This window comes from Xyrauchen texanus, chromosome 22 (genome assembly GCF_025860055.1).
Source record: "Xyrauchen texanus isolate HMW12.3.18 chromosome 22, RBS_HiC_50CHRs, whole genome shotgun sequence".
NCBI lineage: Eukaryota > Metazoa > Chordata > Actinopteri > Cypriniformes > Catostomidae > Xyrauchen > Xyrauchen texanus.
The window spans coordinates 23,868,930-23,881,553 of NC_068297.1; the positions used below are offsets into that span (position 1 = coordinate 23,868,930).

Here is a 12,624-nt window from a genome sequence, read left to right on the forward strand (position 1 = left end):
CATTTACGCAATTATTCGCATACCCCCAGATCGTAATAAGGAAGATTCCTGAGAAATGCAAGTTAGTAGTACCACCTGTTTACTCCAGGGGGCATTAAGTGAAACTTCAGTTGTATGGGCAACACTCAGTTTATACAATGAAGAAAACAACCATCCAGCAGACAGAAGAACACAAACATGCGTCACGTTCTTGCATTCAAACACTTGGAGCGCAAATTCGACCTAAGAGATCTCAAGATGTGTTCTAAGTATTAAATTATATTTAACTTGACACAGTGACCTAAAAATGTATGTTTATGATGCAACGCACCCGAGACGCTACACAAGCATGTCTGACACATTGACGGGTCCTTAAACAAGCCCTCATAATAAATCTCAAACTGATTGACAAATTCACGTTGTGTAATGGATTGCTGTGAACTGTATGCCAATGATTGACTTATGATCAATAATATGGTAGTAAACAATACATTGTATTCTAAAGCCGCTTTTTGTATTGTCTTATCAATGATGAATTCTTCTGCCACAAGAATGTAATGCATTTTAATTATCAGAATATTTTTTTATTTTATATATATATATATATATATATATATATATATATATATTTTAAATATTTGTATATGCGATTATATTGATCATTAACTTGATTAAAAAAATGACCGATTGACAGCCCTAATATATATATATATATATACAGATTGCTGTCAAAAGTATTTGCCTCCATCCTGATTTATTCTGATTTTGTGTACATCTCATACTAAATTGTTTAAAAAATTCTAACAAAAGCTAACATAAAACAAAGGCATTCTGAGTAAACACAGAAACAGTTTTTAAATGATAATGTTATTTATTCAAGCAAAAAACTGGGCCTGCTTGAAAAAGTATTTGTCCCCTTATTTACTAAATCCCCAAATCTATGAAACTGCTTTATAATGGGGTTCAGCTGGTCTAGACACACCCAGACATGATTACCTGCCAGCTCTGTTTAATCAAATCGTGGTTGGCTAAAAGGTCTCACCCAGTTGGCTAAAAGTTGGCTAAAAGGTCTCACCCAGCAACACACTATGCCAAGGTCGAAAGAAATTCCAGAAATGAAAGAAAAAGGTGATTGAAATAAATCAGTCTGGGAAGGGTTACAAAGCTATTTCAAAGGCTCTGGGACTCCAAAGAACCACAATGAGAGCCATTATCTACAAATGGAGAAAACTTGGAACAGTAGTGAACCTTCCCAGAAGTGGCCGATCTTCCAAAATACCTCTCAGAGCACAGCGATGACTCATCCAGGAAGTCACAAAAAAGCCAAAGACAACATCCAAAGAACTGCAGGCCTCTCTTGCATCTATAAAGGTCACCGTTCATGACTCCACTATCAGAAAGACACTGGGCAAAAATGGCATCCATGGAAGAGTGGCGAGGCAAAAACCACTGCAAACACATAAGAAAATTAAGGCTCATTTTTTGCCGAATTTTGTTTGATACTCAAACTTTTTGGGAGAATGTTCTGTGGACTGAGGAGTCAAAAGCGGATCTCTTTGGAAAACAGGAATCCTGTTACATCTGCCGTAAATCAAACACAGAATTCCACAAAAAGAACATCATACCTTCGGACAAGCATGGTGGTGGTAGTGTGATGGTGTGGGGATTCTTTGCTGCTTTGGAGCATATATATATATGTACAACTTTCTTTTGAATGTCCATGTACTAAAATAAAATGCCATGAGTAGTGACATGTAACTTAATTTACTATTACTATTATTTTGAATGGCCATGGAAAATGAAGCAATGTTATAAATTGACATGGTCTCACAAATTAGTCCGTTAATTTACCTGATGAACTTTCACCTTTTGCTGACCCTTTATGCTTCACTGAGCTAATGTGTGCTTCTAAATCACTTGCACGTTTATTAGCAACTGACACATCAGTGCCAGCTTTACATGTCAAATATTCTGCTTTCCACAGATCTCGACCTGGACGAAATCATGGGAACTTTTTGTGTAAATTTCTGTAAATTTCAACTTTCGTTTGGGCATTGTTTCCACTCAGTTGTCATTTGCTGCTATTGTCAAGCAGCTGTTTGATGCCAAACACAACAGCGCTTCGTGCGTTCATGGAGAGATTAACAGGCAGGAATTTGGCCAATAGTTGCTGCGAGCTTCTAATAATCGACCAGTTGGTGTGCGAGAAGGCGGGACTGACGAAGAGGGGTAAAAGCAATGCAAATATGCATGCACACTCAATTAAGTATTAGACCAGATGCACATTATAATGCCATTTTTGCTAATTTCGGCCAGACGCTTAAGGTCCAAAAAAGAGGACACGTCCGGGAAAAAGAGAACGTATGGTCACCCAATATAATATAAATGTGTAAACTCTTTCTGTTAACAGTTATATTCAATTCCTATGTATTGCTGTGCATTTACAGTCTGACAATTTAGTTCCAAATAACTATGGCATCATATATTATGCATTTGCAGGCTAAAGCATCCTTTGACCTAGTAAACTTGTCTGCCAATGGATTTTACAAGTGTGTACAAATGTTAGATGTTAAAGGTGCACTCAGTAACTTTTTGTGTCATCTTGGACTTACAGTGACACCTAGTGGTGTGGATGCAGAATCGTTCAAAAGTTATAGTTTTCAGTTACATGTGCCATTGTAGATATTCACTATTCACAATCAGCCATGATTAATTTAATTAGAGTGAAGGAGTCCAATAAAAAGATGGTTACTGAGATTAAGCGAGCAGTATACAGCTTGTCATGTGATTCTAAAATGGCAGCCCCCATGAGGGTGCCCCTGCCCCATGTACAATAAAACAGCTTTTATAAGGTTACTGATCTGACTAGAGTCCTCGTCTCATGTGAGTGGTCATGATTTTATTCATGTGTTTCAAAATTACGATTCATTTCTTTAGGAGTAAAACTTTTTAATGTAGAATAATTGTGCACCTTTAGCTGTAAACTAATCATGGCCCTCAAAGAAGCAAGAGTAGTAACTAATCTGATTATATTTTATAGGACTCTATTTTATAGGCTATAATTTTGACACAAATTCAGGAAGGGCATTTAACTACTTCAGTTATGGAGTGGCCGTCTCAGAGGTGGAGATAGACTGTCTGACTGGAAGTCATAAGGTAATACCACCATTATAAATTATACATGTATCTGCCATTTCCAAGTGCAAATTTTACTTACCCAATATATATTCAAGACAGATACTGCTGAGTACCTCACAATGACTACCAGTTTCAACTGGACAGACAACTATAAGTTAGCCATGTAGGTAGATTTTCCCAAAAAGTGTAAACAGTGTGCTGTTTGTTCGAGCCTCCTGACCAGCCCAACAAAAAGAAACATTGACTCAAACAATGGCGTAAGAAGGGTGAACTGTCATTATTTTCACAATTCTGCTAATACTAGTTGCGCAGAAATTACACAATTCATCTGTGCCTCTTTTAACGATGGCTTAACTCTGTTTTCCCATTTCAAAACCTTTCATACCTCAATTGTCATGGCTGTGGGCAAGAGGTTAAATCCAGCAATAGACATTGGACAGGTATTTCATCTGTTAATCTAAGTAAACAAAATGGTTGTGCATTTTAAAGTAAACTTTTAGTAATCTAGTTACATTAGAGACAGTAGCGGACTTAAATGTCACCAACTTCTTCTAATGGGCCCTATAAGTTCACTTGGTATTGCTGATGGTTAAACATGTGTGTTTGTTTCAGTGTCCTCCTGCGGAGCCTTGCACATTTACTCCATGGGCTGTGCAAGTGTAAGACACAGCAAGTTCAATTTCAAGAACCTCAGCATTGCTGTGTTTGAATGGTATCTCAGGGGAACAAAAGTGTGCACTGATTCATATTAATCACCAAAGAAAAATAATGACTGAGAATTGTGTCCTGAGTAATACAGTGAAAGCAAAAGCTTTGTTCATTTGTGACCTACACTCACCTAAAGGATTATTAGGAACACCTGTTCAATTTCTCATTAATGCAATTATCTAATCAACCAATCACATGGCAGTTGCTTCAATGCATTTAGGGGTGTGGTCCTGGTCAAGACAATCTCCTGAACTCCAAACTGAATGTCAGAATGGGAAAGAAAGGTGATTTTCTTGTGATGAAGAGCAGCAGAGTAAGTACAGTGGCATGTAGAGCCAGAGGTGGAGTGTGGAGAGTGTCAGGGTGGGCATTGTTGATAAGGCAAGTGGCGGATGGGAAGAAACTGTTCTTGTGGCGTGAGGTTTTTGTCCTGATAGACACACAATTTGTAAAGAGAAATTAAATATACAGTGATTATGCTGATTAATTGCATATGTCTGAAAAGGAACCAGAGGATTAAAACATGAGCTACAATTTTAACCTTCTAACTGTACTGCAACTGAACAGGATTGAGATTACCAATTGTACAAACAACACAACAAAAACAACAGAACTTGATACTGTGCTACACACACCAGTCATCAACTCAGTGCTACTTGATACTTTAAGTCTCTTAAAGTATTTAATGCTCTACATCTGTGGTTCTCGACCAGGGGGTCACCCACTAGGGGGCCTCAGCACACTTCCAGGGGGTTCTCAAAATCTCTTAAAATGATTTAAAATAAGGTAGATTATTATCATTTTTATATAATTATTATAATTCAACTTACTGAAAATGCTAAAAATAAATAAATAATAACTAATACCTCATAATCTGCTGAAGAATGAAAGTTATACACATTTGGGATGGCATGAGGGTGATTTATTGATGAGAGAATTTTCATTTTGGGGTGAACTATCCCTTTATTTTTCAAATAAAATAAAATCATTAGATCTCTGTAAAAGTCTTTACTCTTTTGAGTTACATTTATTGCATTAAAGTTGCTTTGCATAATACACCAGCAAACCCATTTGCTTATGTACTTAATAGGGTACATTGGAAATCTGTCCTGACTTCTTGATGACCAAAAATGTGTGCTCACAGAGCTGTTCTACAGCCCTCCTGATAGAGGGGGAGATCAGCACTGTATTAGAAAAGGCAGATATGTAGATTGTGCCACAGAAAACTCTCACAGTCCTATCAGAGTGCAAAGATCATCAGATCCCATTACAATCATCGGGACAAAAGACACCCAGCAGTTGAAACCAAACTTGCCAGACCAAACCTTTGTGACCTTTAGTGTTGTTAAAACAAGACTGACGGGAAACCCTCGTTTCTGTGACAACTCTGGGTTTTCCTGTTTTTTAATGTTCAGTGACCTTAGGGAAATTGTTTAACCAGGCAAAATGTGTTTATGTTTATCGTTTTGTTGTATCGCTGTGACTATTACTTGTTTCATTCATGCTAATTTGAATAAAAACAATAGACTGTTCAATGGACATATTGGTTCAGTAGTGTGATGGAAGCGAAAACCCAAATGTTTTTGGATCATTCTTCATATAATTAATAGTTAATTTGACCAGAATGTAATACCTGTATCAGAACAATATTTAATTAACTAGCATGTATTGTTCCTGTCGCATGTATTTGACGTGTAGAAATGAAACTTTCTTGTTTAAATTATTTTATTTATCTGGCTTGTCAAACCTTGTGCAATAAAGTACAATTTTAAGGTTAAGGGAAATGGCAAAAATATTACTGCTTTTGGTAGGATTTGGAAGGGAAATGAGGTTCAGCAGTTGCTTTACGACCGGTTGAGTCAGGTCAGTGACGGCATCACAGGTAATGTTTAAATGCTGCGGTGCATTTTTAACACGAAACCAAACTCGAGATTCACCGTAGAGCATACCGCGTTTTTCCTGCGCATTTTCAGACCCCGCGCAAAATTAATGCGGTTTAAATGAGAAGAACATTATACGAATATCACGGAATTTCCGGTGGGAATACACGGAAGAGAGGCGTTTTAGTGCGCTACGTGGCCACCTGTGACAACAGCAACAGCCGCGGCGGCAGGTTGTCGTGATGGCTGCTGAAGTACAGCAGGAGACGGACACAGCACTCGATGCCAGCGACAAGACCGAGGAAACCTGTGAGAACGGCATTGAGACCGACATACATCCGCCCAACAACGATGAAGACCATAAATCGTGTGAGAACGTTGAAGAACACCAGAGGTCTTGGAGTTTGGAGAGAAACTGGGGTTTCACTTTAGAGGAGCTCTTCAGACTTGCGCTGAAGTTCTTTAAAGGTACAGAACTGATCAGTTGTACTTAAGCTACACTTTTCCTTTCATATTTGTTCTCTGTAGCCAGTAAATTTGTACAGCTTTTAATCTCATGTCTGCCGCTTTAATGGTGCAAAAGACAAGTCCCTTTACCCACCCATCCAGGAACTGAAAAATGCCATTCACAGCTAATTCTGTTTATGCCTTGTGCGACCTTCGGGACTTTTTTGTCTTTTTCATTTTTGTTTTTTTCGATAATTTTGGCTGTGTTAATGCCAATGGTATACCTTTTGCCACAGGTGTATATTTTGGGGGGAATTTTTATAGATTTATCCTCAGTTACTATAATACATCTAAAATAGTTATCAGGACATTAAGGACAAAAATGTCCCAACTAAAACCCATTAAAACTGCAATATTTGATCCCAGTGCCATTCAAGTATAAAATCATGAATGGTAAAATCCAAAATTACATTTCTTTAATATTTTCCACCAGATGGCGCCATTTTTCTCATATTTAGTCTATGGAGCAAATACATGCTTTTTTCTTATTTTCTGTTTGCTGTATTTTAGAGCACTGCAGGCCAGTTGAAGAAATGATGCAGCTAAAATTGTGTGGGTGTTGGTATGGATGTCAGAGTGTGTTTTGTATGTGTGTGTCTGTGTGTTTGTGTAAAAAACAACAGTGGCATTTAACAAAACTGGAATTTAAAGGGTTAAAATACTAAAAATACATGAATATTTGATAGTTATGATAAGGACTGATGTTGGTTAAAAAACGTATTGAAAGTGGAAAATAATATTAATATATACGTTTTTTGACATGGAATTTTTTTTTATTGATGCACAAGGGTTAAACATTATAATGCATATACATTTATATATATATATATATATATATATATATATATATATATATATATATATATATTTGTGTTTGTTTGTATATTTAGTATAATATTTAGATAAATCAGATTGAGATGAATTGGGGTGTCTCAATACATTAGCACAGAGAGAACTTTCTATCTTAAGCTGGTAGCTGTGTTTGGAACATGGTAGCTGGTATAAGCTGATCATAAGCTGGTCCATCTTCCTAAAACCAGCTTGAGCTGGTATGACCAGCTTGGACTAGCTCATGACCAGCTTATGACCATCTTAAACCAGCTACTATGTTCCAAAAGCTACTGGCTACTGCTGGTTTTTCCACCAATGCTTCAAATAATTAACATTTTATTGTTTCATGTAGAGATGAATGGGAAGGCCTTCCATCCAACTTATAAAGAAAACCTCCGCTTGGTTGCTCTGCATAAGCAAATCACATTTGGCCCTTATAACCCAATGGAATGTCCAGAAATTGGGTTCTTTGACGTACTGGGAAATGACAGAAGGTAATCTGAAGAGGACCTTTTAAAACAAACAAACCAAAAAAATATTTTTGTGACTAATATGAATGTAATGACTGTATAATAACATACAATAATAATCATCTCAGTGTAATATGCAAGAAAAACAATATAGGCAAGTTTGATCTCTAACTTGACTGGGTTTAATACAGGATGGAATATTTTTCTTCTAGCACAGCCTTATTGTAGATGCCATCGCTGTGTATTGGCAGTTTATTTAGCATTTTTTACTGCATATCACAGGAAAGAATGGTTACAACTAGGCAGCATGGCCAGAGAGGATGCCATGGAGGACTTTGTGAAGTTGCTGAACTGCTGTTGTGGTCTGTTTGCTCCATATGTCACATCTCACAAGATTGAGAAGGAGGAACAAGAGAGGAGACAGTGAGTACTGTTTAAGTGCCTAAAGTTACTTGTGAAGTACCAGTAGGTGTTGAAGAAATGCTACAGCCAGCATATCCATTCAAGAGAAAGTTCACCCAAAAATGAAATAAATAATTTACTTATACACTCCCAGATGTGTATGATTTTCTTTTTTCTGCTAAACACAAACAAAGATTTTTAGAAGAATATCTCCGCTCTGTACATACAATGCAGTTGAATGGGGGCCAGAACTTAGAAGCTCCAAAAAGCACTGAAAAGTGGTCAATTCGACCCCAGCGGTTAAATCAGTGTCTTCAGAAGTGATATGAAACAGATCAATATAGAAGTAATTTTTTACTATAAATCTCCATCTTTAACCAGCCCCAACCAGTAGGTTTCGATATGCACAAAGAATGCCATCGTCAAAAATCAAGAGAAGAATGGTGGATGTGAAAGTGGAGATTTAACCACTGGAGTAGTATGGATTTTCTTTTATGCTACCTTTATATACTTGTTGGAGCTTCAAAGGTCTGTCCACAATTCACTTGCATTGTATGGACCTACAGAGCTGTCATTTGTACGAACCCCTAACCCTAACCCTGTTCTGCAGAAGAAAGAAAGTCATACACATTTAGGATGGCATGAGGGTGAGTAAATGATGAGAGAATTTTCATTTTTGGGTGACCTATCCCTTTAAGACTAGTAAGAAGTCTTTTTTCCAGGTTGTCATTCTATCTATCTCTCTCTCTCTCTCTCTCTCTGTGTGTGTGTAGAAGAGAAGAAGAGGAGCGTGTCAGGCTGGAGCGAGAAGAGCAGGAACGGCAGCAGTTGGAAGAAGAAGCACTTCGGAAACAAGAAGAGGAAAGGAGGAAAAGGGAGGAAGAACAGAGGAGAAAAGAAGAGGCAGAGAGGTCACAGATAGAGCAGCAGAAGTGAGTTGCTGTTTTTAAACATTGAGTTTCACTTTCCTGAGACTTGAACATTTGACATTCAAAGTAAATTATAATTATAAATAGATTTATAAGTAAATACATTGTCACTGTTTAACTTATTATGCATTTGTTAATGTAGCAAATATGTGGAACTATGTCACCATCATTTAAAAAATATATATTGAGCATGAGGAATATCAAACAAAACTTTTATAAATTTATAACTAAGGTTTCAGTGGTCAGTTGTGTCAGTTCTGTGGGTATGACTGCTGCTGTTTTGAAAATGTTTTATCATGTGTTGTCCATGCACGTATGTGTGTACAGACAGCAGATCATGGCTGTTCTGAATGCACAAACGGAAGTGCAGTTTCAACAGTATTCCAAACAGCAGTATCCAGAAAATCCAGAACAACAGCATATACTCATCAAACAATTACAGGAGCAGCACTACCAACAATATGTCCAGCAGGCCCTCCGCTTGCAGCAGCAGGTAATGGGTACAATTTGAGTGTCAAGTCCTGGGTCTTTGTATTACGTTGTTCATTTGTGACTGTGAATTCTAATTAGACTTAAGGCAGCAAAAATGTTTGTGTCATATTGGTAATCTGTAGGTAGGCTTTATAGGCAACTGTAAATCTTAATTGGCAAAAACAAATTGTGAATGAACAATGTTACTTTTGACATGGAGTGAAACCTGGGTACATGGTATGCTTAAATTTCATCAATAATTGTGTTGAAAAGATTGGATGAGTAGCTTTTGTGGTGATGTTCTGTGACAACCTAACAAATCAACTATAGATCAGGATTTTGTTCTTGGGCTTTTTGTTTATGATTTCAACACTTTGGTCACTACTCAACATTTTCATGTGTACAGATGGCCTTACAAAACAAGCAAGATAACTCAGGTGAGACTCAAACACCAGAGGCTCCATCTCCTTTCTCAAGAGATGCAGTGTCCACCTGCGATCTAAGCAACCAATCAAATTCATTGGAGAATCAGGAAGAGCAGACGGACTCAAAAGCCTTCCGTTTGTGTTTAGAAGGAAAACCAGGAGGTATGTTTGACCTTCCAAGTTACTTTGAAGTGTGACAAAGAAACACATTTTCGGATACTCAGAAAACATATCTTTATCAACCTATTTTAGGTTTATTTATGGTTGTGTCATAATAAGTAACAAAATATGTTTTTTCTTAGGTGTTAATAATGTGTGAAACACCAACTTTAATGGTTAACTGCTTGTTATAAGTACACAAGAGTGGCCTTTGTTGAAGACCTGCTGTCTTTCTTTATGTGAATGAATGCAGAGACACTTATTGTTGCTCCCTCTATGTGGACACGGCCTCAAATAAGAGAGTTTAAGGAGAAGGTGATGCACGATGAGGACTCTGTAATCACAGTTGGCCGAGGGGAGATGTTGACCGTACGAGTGCCCACTCATGAGGATGGCTCACACCTCTTCTGGGAATTCGCCACTGATCACTACGACATCGGTTTTGGGCTGTACTTTGAGTGGAAGGACTTGACCATGTCACCAAGCAACAATAATGAAGGGACAGCTGCTACTGAAACTAAAGAAGGTAAGACAGTGGTTTTCTTTGACATAGCTAAAACACAGTACCGGTTTAGTTTAGTTTATTTATTTAACAGCTTTGCGTTCATCAGGGTTCCCAGGGTCATTTGTGATCATTAGATCTGGATTTTTTTTTTATTGGCTACTGATCATTACGACATCATTTTTGGGCTGTACTTTGAGTGGAAGGATGATATGTGAACTGGTTCGACGGTTTCATTGAAAATTACAGACTCAAAAGAATAATTCACTAACAAATTGGACAGCACTACGTTTACATTTACGCATTTGGCAGACACTTGTATCCAAAGCCACTTACAGTGCACTTATTACAGGGACTATTCCCCCGGAGCAACCTGGAGTTAAGTGCCTTGCTCAAGAACACAATGGTGGGGTCTGTAGGGATCAAACCAGCAACCATCTGCTTACCAGTTATGTGCTTTAGCCCACTATGCCACCACCACTCAATTAGAGAAAAAAAATGCATTGACTATAGAAATTTCCATGATTTTTCCTTCAGTTTTCTAGCATTTTCCCTGATAATTAATAAGATACATTAAGCATTTATCGAAGTTTTACAGAAACTCATAGTATTTCATATCCATTATTAATTTGATTTGATCATTAATTCAGGAACAACACAGGCTGAAGGAGAGAAAGAGCCGGAGGAGAACAGACTTCCACTGATAAATGAAGTGGTTCCTGTTTGCCGTCGGGACAGCCATGAGGAAGTCTATGCAGGCAGTCACCAATATCCTGGCCAGGGAGTTTACCTTCTGAAATTTGACAATTCTTACTCCCTCTGGAGGCCAAAGATTGTCCATTACAGAGTTTATTACACCAGATAAACATCACTAAGACAATAGCATGTCTCGCACGACCAGGTGCTGAATTCACATGCCCTTCTGCCTTTTATTATGTTGAGTTTTTGATTTGGGTGACAGTAAAATAAAAACATTCTTGGATCAAGAGAAATACAACCTGCTTAAGGAGAGTAACTTAAACCAAATATGTTCAATAAGTACTCTTGTTGTACATCGATCCTGTTTCGGAGACAAAGGTATTTGCGTTCTCTGCTGAGAAATGCTCAAATCCTGTTTTGGTAATATATTGAAAAAATATGTATTGTTTCCCATGAAGGAACAATAGTTTATTTTCCCAATATCTTTTCATATTTAATTTGTTCAGTCAGTGAAGGAAGGGTAAAATTTGATTGTTTGAACTGATATGATGGATTCAAGCACTTTAAAGTTTTAAAAGTAAGTTATGGGTCCACTGAAAGTTAAAACTGGTGATATTGCACCTTTTTTGTTTTTATTGTTGTTTGGGTTATTGATTGGGTCAAAACAATATATCATTTAATAATTTTGACTGTTTATGTGAAGGCTTAATCTCATCTTAAACATGATTGTTTTCATTTATATGTTAGGGGAGTTGGAACATGATATTATTAGCTGTTTTAAAGTTGATTAACAATTTAATAGTTCTTATAAATGTTTGCACAGACCTATTAATATTCCAAGATGTCAAGTTTATAACATCATTTCTAATAAGGGTGATAGTACACTGTTCTGTGTATTCTCTTGTCTTAAGCAGACATTTGCTCTAACACAGTCAACTACTAGTACAATATATGTGGATGTTCATGTATGTGCGAAACTACGCATGACCCAAAATTTTGCACACTATTGATGGAGAATATATTGTCTATAGCCTCAGAAATGAAGATTAGACTAAACAGGATAGTTTTGTCTTAAAATAATTAAAAAATTAAATTTTCTCACGTGGCAGCTAATCTTTAGCAAGATGTAACCATTTGGCATGGTAATAGATCTTTTGCATATTTAATTGCCTTTGTATTTTTGGTATAAACTTTTTTACTGTCCCATTTATAACTGGACGTGTTGAGTGTTCATCTGTAGATCTCAGAATGCAATCTAAATTTGTAACATTTAGTGTATTTTATCTTAAATAAATGCTTTTATAGATAAGTGTGCAGGTAAAACACAATAAATACAATGCGAATTATGTTTAAATGTCCATATATGATTGTCCCATTGATTAAAAGTAAGTTCAAAGATAAACAGACACAAGTTGTTTTTATATTGCATTAATTCATACTTAATATTTATTATGCAATATAAGGCAATCATACCAACTGAATTGGCTTTTTCTTGGTATTAAAACAAATGGAAAAATATGCAGA

General features: G+C 36.8%; 1 protein-coding gene across 1 annotated transcript; it reads left to right on the forward strand.

Moving 5' to 3' along the window:
• The first annotated feature begins 5,718 nt into the window (after positions 1 to 5,718).
• Positions 5,719 to 12,479, forward strand: LOC127662611 (Golgi resident protein GCP60-like). Its single transcript, XM_052153880.1, has 8 exons — positions 5,719 to 6,173; positions 7,396 to 7,537; positions 7,796 to 7,936; positions 8,689 to 8,847; positions 9,172 to 9,337; positions 9,722 to 9,902; positions 10,153 to 10,425; positions 11,052 to 12,479. The coding sequence occupies exons 1-8, from the start codon at positions 5,948 to 5,950 to the stop codon at positions 11,264 to 11,266; spliced, it is 1,503 nt and encodes a 500-aa protein (XP_052009840.1). The 5' UTR covers positions 5,719 to 5,947; the 3' UTR covers positions 11,267 to 12,479.
• Positions 12,480 to 12,624: the final 145 nt, after the last annotated feature.

Coding starts and splice junctions, on each gene's coding strand:
- LOC127662611 (XM_052153880.1), top strand. CDS start 5,948: ATGGCTGCTGAAGTACAGCAGGAGACGGACACAGCACTCGATGCCAGC. Junction 6,174..7,395: donor TGCGCTGAAGTTCTTTAAAG/GTACAGAACTGA, acceptor TGTTTCATGTAG/AGATGAATGGGAAGGCCTTC. Junction 10,426..11,051: donor TGCTACTGAAACTAAAGAAG/GTAAGACAGTGG, acceptor TCATTAATTCAG/GAACAACACAGGCTGAAGGA.